This window comes from Ipomoea nil, unplaced genomic scaffold (genome assembly GCF_001879475.1).
Source record: "Ipomoea nil cultivar Tokyo-kokei standard unplaced genomic scaffold, Asagao_1.1 scaffold0019, whole genome shotgun sequence".
Classification (NCBI taxonomy): Eukaryota; Viridiplantae; Streptophyta; class Magnoliopsida; order Solanales; family Convolvulaceae; genus Ipomoea; species Ipomoea nil.
The window spans coordinates 1034350-1042472 of record NW_017616447.1 but is presented as its reverse complement, the minus strand read 5'-3'; the positions used below and the strand labels follow the sequence as shown (position 1 = coordinate 1042472).

The 8123-nt window shown below is 41.1% G+C and overlaps 1 protein-coding gene across 2 annotated transcripts; it reads right to left on the bottom strand.

Annotated features, from left to right (window-relative positions):
* Positions 1-2565: 2565 nt before the first annotated feature.
* Positions 2566-6417, bottom strand: LOC109188739. Of its 2 annotated transcripts, XM_019340263.1 has the most exons (3): positions 5886-6417; positions 5587-5846; positions 2566-3732 (listed from the first exon to the last, which is right to left on the bottom strand). In XM_019340263.1, exons 1-3 carry the CDS (start codon positions 6202-6204, stop codon positions 2998-3000), a joined length of 1314 nt encoding a protein of 437 aa, XP_019195808.1. In that variant the 5' UTR covers positions 6205-6417; the 3' UTR covers positions 2566-2997. The 2 variants fall into 2 exon arrangements, with proteins under 2 accessions (XP_019195808.1, XP_019195243.1); XM_019339698.1 differs by having other exon boundaries at positions 5587-6417.
* Positions 6418-8123: the final 1706 nt, after the last annotated feature.

Below are 8123 nucleotides of genomic sequence, written 5' to 3'. Positions count from 1 at the left end.
CTAGCAAATTTGTTTCATCGAATGGGTCAGGCGATATAATCAGGCTTCTTTGAATTCAAATTTCGAAAACAAACGTCGAACAATAACATCCGGGCAAGGACAGTGTTCCACTACCAGTCGGAATTCGAGAACGTCGTCGGAGGGGCTAGGAGGAACCCTAGTCTAGTCGAGAATCACCGGACAAAGAAAATCTAGTCTCGACCGTCGCACTTCTTGTTCGGCGAACCTAGTCGCAGCCGACAAACTTCACGTCGGAAAGGGTTTCTGACCAAGGTAGACGACCTCTTGAATAGTATTTGGGGCGGGGATATGGTGTTGCCATCGTGAAGGGGCGAGACAATGAGGAATCCGTACCTTGTTTGAGAGACCCAATAGAATACAAATATGCAGATTTTCTAACCTTTTTTAATTCAAAAGAAAATAACGTAATCTTTTAATAAAAGATTAAATCGGTAATCTTTTAATAAACGACTAAAGAAGAGATTGGCATAAAAAAAATCCAGAGAGCCAACAAAAATCATTGTTAACTGGAAAATCTCACGGACGAACTCATGATACCTGGCACTCTAGAAAGAAGTCATAGAATTCTTTTAAAGAGAGAAACACTCTAGCCAGACGCTACTCCCTAGCATACCTTCAGGAATGTATGCCTTGTCGTCCTCTCTTGGTTCCTCGATTGACTTGGAGCGATTGAGGATGTGGTTAACCTCAGCCACGACCAAAGATTGTTTTGTGGTGGTGCCCAAAAGATTTGGGGCGCCACAAAACAAAAGTCACGCCCACATGGCAATAGAGGGTTTCATAGGCCTTCACCACCTCATAGATGTTAAAGAAGATCGATTGCTGGCAAAGCTGCCCACCGAGCAGCCACACCTCCTCACCCAAGGGGCTGACCGGCCACGCCCTTTCACCCCCAAAAATACGGCTACAACCGTCCAGCCGCAATCTGCTAGCCAAATTAATGAGGCTACATAACTCTTTGGCCAAGGCACACCAAGAATCACGCCTTTTCGGCTACACTAGCAACTCCCTTATAAATAGGTCTCATTTTCCCTCATCCATTTCGGCTTTTGCTTGGCTATTGCTTAAGTGTAGCACTAGACGTAAGTTTGCCCCTTAGAAACAAGTTTTCTAAGTATCTTGGGGGCCGAGGCAGTGTGCACGTCTTACCCTATTTTGCATGTAACCCATTGGGAGTATTTCCGATATTAATATAAGTTCCTTTCGTTACATTACGAGTCGCGTCCGTAGGGCGAAGGATCCCTTTTAGAGTCAAGTTGGTCTAGATTTCATGGGGTTGGATAAGCGACGAAATCGCCCCGTGACAATTGGTATCAGAGCCGACTCGATCCGAGGGGCTAACGGGGGCTCATGAGTTTGTAAGAAGGACAACGACAGGCAGTCAGTCACAAAGATGACGGGATTTGTGGTCGGTCATAATAGTTGGGACCTGATGAGGAATAGGCAAGAGGAAGCTGTGTTTGGCACCCTTCATTGGGACTGTTCCTCGTGGGACAGCGGTTGCTAGCACGGGCAGGAGAGACCTGCTGTGACCAAGCCGGCTACGAGGGATGAGATAACCGAATGGGTATTAACCCAAATGCGGGAGCTGCGGCATACGTGCTCCCTCCACAAATACATAACCAAATTCATCATCCTCTTATTCCATGTACCAGAGTTGCCTGAAGAAGAAGCAATCTCCTACCTCACCAATGGGCTACAGTATTCGCCCCAGACCAAGGTATGGAACGAAGATCCTCATACCATCGACGAGGCCATCTTATTCGTCCAAGAGATGGCCCGCATCGTAGAGGGCATGAGGATACTTGAGCGTCGAAAACAAGAACAAATCGCCTGAGAACTCGCCCGAATTGGGTCCCTCAAGGGGGAAACCGAGGAAGACTCGACAACTCCTACCGATCTACTCTATGTAGATCTCAAAATAAACGACCAGCACGTAAGAGCCATGATCGACACGGGAGCAACACATAACTTTTTGCGAGAGGCAAATCTAGACGCCGCACGAGGTTGGATAAGCAAAGAAATCGCCTCATGACAGTTATATATATATATATATATATATATATATATATATATATATATATATATATATATATATATATATATATATATATCGCCCATAATGAAGGATTTTTTTTTAAAAAAAATGTGATGGCTTTTTGATAATTTTTTGTAAGTGTTTTTTTTTTTTTTTTTTTGATACATTATTGCCTTCAAGTGTACAAATTTGGACCAGTGCACAATTTTTATATTCGAGTGTACATTTTAGTGCCTTTGAGTGCACAATTTTGACATTTGAGTGAATATTTTTGTGTTTTCAAGTGCACATTTTTGTAGATTAAAAGTGTAGAATTTCTTTTAGAGCCGTTGATCTCAAATTTATTGGCATGTTTACCTCATTTTTATAGATTAGAAGTGTAGAATTTCTTTTAGAGCCATTAATCTCAGATTTATCGGCATGTTTTACCTCAACACTTCTTCTCTCTCTCACACACACAGATACATACATACATATATAAGTTTCCAATACAATATAACAATGAATGAATCTCAAAAAATAATATAATACTCTTTATTTATCAACTCAAATAGGTCGGAGTTCAATGTAATTTGATGACAAGTCATACCCCACTTCTTCTTCTTCCAGCAGTAGATGTAGACCTGAGTATATGATGTAGCACTCCGTATCACATTTAACAACAATTGTTAAAGTTACAAAACAAGACAATCACCAAAACCATGATTACAACTCTACCACCATTCCCAATTCAGTGTGAAATAAATATAGCCAAGCCAAGGCTTACAATAACCAAAAGGTATTTTCCAAACTTGAAATGTGGAGGAGCCGTGGAATATACATTCAATCAATCACTCTGCTTTAGTGGTTCTCAGATCTCAACCAAAAGCAACCCCAAGTTTATTTTTCTTGGCTGAAGACTTCCTCTGGCAACAATCTTATCCACTAGTAATAATTTACTATAGAAGCCTAAGATGTGATGTATCATTCAATCTCTTTATTTGCCATCCCATTTTCCATGAATGTTGTAACACGGTTACTGAAGAATCGTCTACACAGATCTTACTCGACATTACTGCACTGCATCCAAGAAGCCCGGTAACAACACACTTAATTGGGATTGCATGGGTGAAGATGCCCACACACGAAAAAGAAGAAGAAGACGAAGAAGAAACACTAGAAGAGGCGCTTTTGGTATTTATGTCACGAACCGGGCTGGGGTTGACTTGCACTCGAGGAGACATCTCATCATCAGCCTGATCTCCAGTTGAAGCCACCATCTGCAGCCTACTTTTGCCAGACTTCTTTTTTGTATTTCCTTGTCGATGCCTGTGAACCAAATCCAACTGGGGTGATGAAAAAGAAGGCCCATAACGGTCATGAACTGCGTTTGTAAGAGAATGAGAACCACGATTTGAGAAATCCTGGCCATCAATTCGATCTGGTGGGGAGAAATCAGATCTGAATTTTTCAGGCAATGTCATAACAGTCCCATTTAGGAACTGCACCATCCTAAACTCCACCTGCCTTAATGATTCTCCTGATGGTGCAGAAAAATCGGGCTGGAACCTTTCCATTAAGCTAATTGTTTCAGATGTAAATATTTCAGATCGATGGCATCCTTCCCAGTGTCCATGACTCATTTCTACGAGCGCATCTGAAGATTGTATCTGCTCCTCTGAAAAGTTCAGTTCCTGCATAAGATGATGATTTATGGTCTCTTGAATAATCAATTTAAGAAGCCTCAAACGAGATATCTAGTTGTAAGGGGAACATTTAGATATTCATTCTTATCATTTATGGAGTATTATCTTTAAAATGCTTATAAAGGCCATGGAATGATAATAAGAGCATTGCAGGAAGCAGAAAAAAGTTCTACACTAAATATAACTTAATAAGTTATACCTCGAAGTTCTAGGTTTATTATCAACCTCTTATAGATAATAGATATTGCATTTTGTTATTTTATTCTATATTTCTATTTGAAAGCCATACCATTTCTGTCTATGATATTTGTCCCAGTGTTTTTTTAATCATTCCTCGTCTTCTTTTTTCCTATATATTGTAGCAAAACTACTTTTTCAACCAAACTAATTCCCAGTTTAGTCCCCATACTATACTATAGTAATCTGTCACTTTTAAGTACCCGGCTATCAATTTGGACAATGATCTCCCAATTATTGAAGAAGTAGATAGAAATAATCCTCCATTAGGGTTTTGTTAACAAAATGAGTCAAATGACTATTTTCATCCAAATGCCAATAGTCAGAGACCATTCCAATTTCAAACTTCCAATACTTGGGAAACCATATCTACCTAATTTTTCAGAAGAACAATAATTCACAGTAATTATTAGAAGTAGACAAAAATGGTCCCTCTGTTGTGGTTAATAATGAAAGTCTTTTATATCCACTTTCAGTATTTGAGGGACCAGTCTTATACAAATTGATAATTGGATACTCCGTACTAAAAGTGAAATATCACTATAGTCTAGGACTAAAACTGAAATTAGTCATTTTGTCCATGTATTTCTCTTACTTTCAGTAGGTTTTGTTGCTTCATGGATGAAGAAACTGATTTATGTCAATTGCCGGTTATAAACTTGGGTACTGAAATGGAGTCTTAAGTGAATTCAGATCCAGGCAACACATATCTACTGCATCATGAAAGAGTATTACACTGAAATGCAAACTACATCATCATAGTGCCCTATGCAAACAACATTGGTCTACAATACACTAACCATCTTCTTCTCCTTCCTTCCTGTATTTGTGTCTTACATTTTGCATATAAATATATACTCGTATTATATAAGCTTTTTTTGTGAATGGGATTCTGAAATCCCAACAACACTCCCAAAGAGAAAGGGACGCATTAATTTTTGCTTCAAGACTAAAGCATGATCAGTTCCCTGTTAGCATCCCTATAGGGCATAATTAAAATATATAGGCAGGACTGGAGGGAGGGGGGGAAGATAAAGAAAAAGAGAGAGAGAAAAGTAAGGAACTAATCAAGAATTCATTGTCAAGGCTTGAAAGCCATCAAAATGTTGTAGTCAGTCAGGCAGTTGAACAGATCAAAGGCTTATTCAGGTACTGAAACTTCCACTACCTATTAAGTGTTTTTGCTTTTATTTAATCTCTGTTACAATGTAGTATCTGTTCATACATACTTTCTCAACCTAATGAAGCAGAAAGAGTCAGTGGAGGTAGCCACAATCGACCACAAGGTGTTTGGCCATTCTCGGGCAATTAATGGAAGTGCATTTTTATATTTTTCTAAGTTGTTTCAGGGCAGTTTTAATTATAGAAGGAATCGGACAAACTTGCATATCTCTAGCCAAGTATAGTTCAATGAAATTGTGGTGATACAAGAAGGTGGAAGAAAATACTAGACAAGTAAGTAGAGCATTTCATACACAAGAATTCTAAATTTGCAGTAAGGTATTGAATTCAAAGTTTGCAAGTTAGATGGAGTAATGTAATCTGAATTTGATAGGTAAGGCATTTTATTGAATTTAATTAAGAAAAGCAGAAGAAGCTAGGTACCTGACATACGGAAAGCGCAGTTGCACGCGCACGATCGAGGGGCGAGGTATATACTGCAGCGAAGCGAACGCCCTGGGATTTGAGGAAAATGGCCAAAGCTCTGGCTTGACGCTTGCCATTAGGGGTGAGGGCGGCGTCGGGGCATCGGCCACCGATCAAATCTGGCCTCAAATTCATGTGGCACTCGCCGTTGCTGATCAAGATGAGCTCGGTCACTAACCTGTCCTCGTCCGAGAAGGAGCGAGGGAAATAAGGGGGAGACAGAACTGGAGCCGGAGCTGGAGCCGGAGCTGGAGCCGGAGCCGGAGCCGGAGCCGGAGCAGGAGCCGGAGCGAGAACATTGAAAGGGTCCCAGACTTTGATGGAGGGGCCTAGGCGTGGGGTGCCCAAAGCGGATGGCTGTGGAGAGAGAGGGGATGCGGAGGCATGGCACGGCAGCATCTCCGGCTCTTGTTGGAGGACCTTCTTCGATCCATCACCCACCGATGCTCGCCTCTCCTCCGAGTTCTGCCCATCACCTTCTTCCGCTGCCTCCCTTCCTTGCCCTTCTTCTCCTTCTTCATCATCATCATCCTCCTCGTCTTCCGAGGGCAATTGTAGGGACTGTGAAGACCCCATTTCCAAACCACCAGGATCAATGCTAATGCGATTTCTTAAAATAATTCAATTCAATCCAAACACAACGCCAATAATGAGTCTCCAGATTCAGATTGCGAGGAACAGCCTAGGCTAGGGAGCCTGTCTGATACGGAGTATTTTTTTTGGTTTTACAGATTAATCCGATCTGTGATCTGCATCTCTATCTCTGTGTAACCGCCATTTGGTTCACGGAATTGTTAAATTACTTTACAACCCGTTTGGTTTGCTAAACAATATTTGGAAGAAAATATAATTGAAATACTATAAAAAAAATAAATTCTAAGAAAATAGATTGTATTGTTTGATTGGTCAAAATTTTTTATTGAGAATATAAATTTTATTATTTGATTGGGTTTGGAGTTGTAATGAATAATGAGTATAAAGATCGATAGAGAATATACTCTGGACAACTAATTCAAGTATACTAAGCACCTGATTAGATCCAACCATATATATAGTGAGGATCTTTTCCCGACTTGATCTGACATGACGAGGGTATTCAACCGGCTCGACCTGAAGGTTACGACTCTTAATCTTTTATGCTCGGCCTAGATCTGAATGTTCGATTTGGGCCACGAAACTATGTGATAAGCCCTTACAGACGAATGCCAACGATAGCGCTTGGACTAAGCCCGATAGCCATTGATCGATAAGATATTTCACTATACGTGAACGTTCCCCCCTAAGCCTCTGAGACCACGTAGGTGCATGAAAGACACATGTCGTACATGCTAACCCCCCGCATGTGTCCCCTTCATATCTTCTATAAATACCTCGCTAAATGCTGATAAAAGGGACTTTTTCTCATTTTCCCTTGAGGTCACTTAAATGCTCGGGAACCTCCGACCTTCAGGCTTAGCTGCCCGAGCTACTACATTCAAATTGTACAAGATACAAATATTAATACCCGAGAGTATCTACACTATCAAAGACAATTATTGTTGGGTAATATGGTTGTAAAATCCCAAAATAATAATAATCCTACGGAAAGATTAATATTATATGGGAAAACAGAAACTGGGAAGGAAAAGGTTGAGTGTTTGGGGTATAGGTTTAGCACGAGTTCGAACACAAGGTTCTTTTCCTTAAAACCTTATTTGCTACCTCCCACAAGTGCTAGGAGCGTTGTAGCCTAGGTTTCCCAGGATAAAACGTGCTACGATTCCTTGTTTAAGCACCTAAACAAGGAACCCGGCAAACAAAGCACAGTATGAACACTGTTGGCAAAAGAAGAGAGTAGAAGCAGAAGTTTTGAAGCTGAAAGCTACTGGAATTCCCTAGTTTCGTGTACTGTATGAAAAGCTACTGCTCTACCTCTCTTTATATAGGGATGTTGGAGTGATAGCATTCAACATGGCCATTAAATTGGTGTTAAAACCAATTGTGTAACACCTGTAACGGTCACCACTAAGTAAGATTAAACTCAGAATTTAAAAATTGGAATTAAAACAGTATTAATTCCGTAACAGATGAGTTTAATCTTCTGCACTTTCGGGTTTCAGACCGTTGGGTTACAGGTTCACACGAGAGCACACGGACCAGTCAACACGAGAGTACATCTCTCGTGTGCACTGTGGTGCAACCCGAGAGTGCACTACTCTCGTGGTCACAGTAGCCCGCAAGGCCAGCCCATTTCCAGACAACATTCGTGCCCGCAAGTGCCGGCGCACGCGAGCTCGGGCTTGATTTTAAGCCTTTTTGATGTCCTCTAGTTGGATCTTGATTTGCACCCCCCCCCCCACCCCCCCCCCCCCCCCCCCGCGCGAGAAAGCCTCTATGCTATACAATTCTACAAGCTTGAAAAGAGCTCATGTATATAAGGGGGGCAAATCTTGTTTCCAAACCAATGTGGGACAAAGTCCTACATTTTCCCTTCATTTCCCAACTTAAATGGGTCT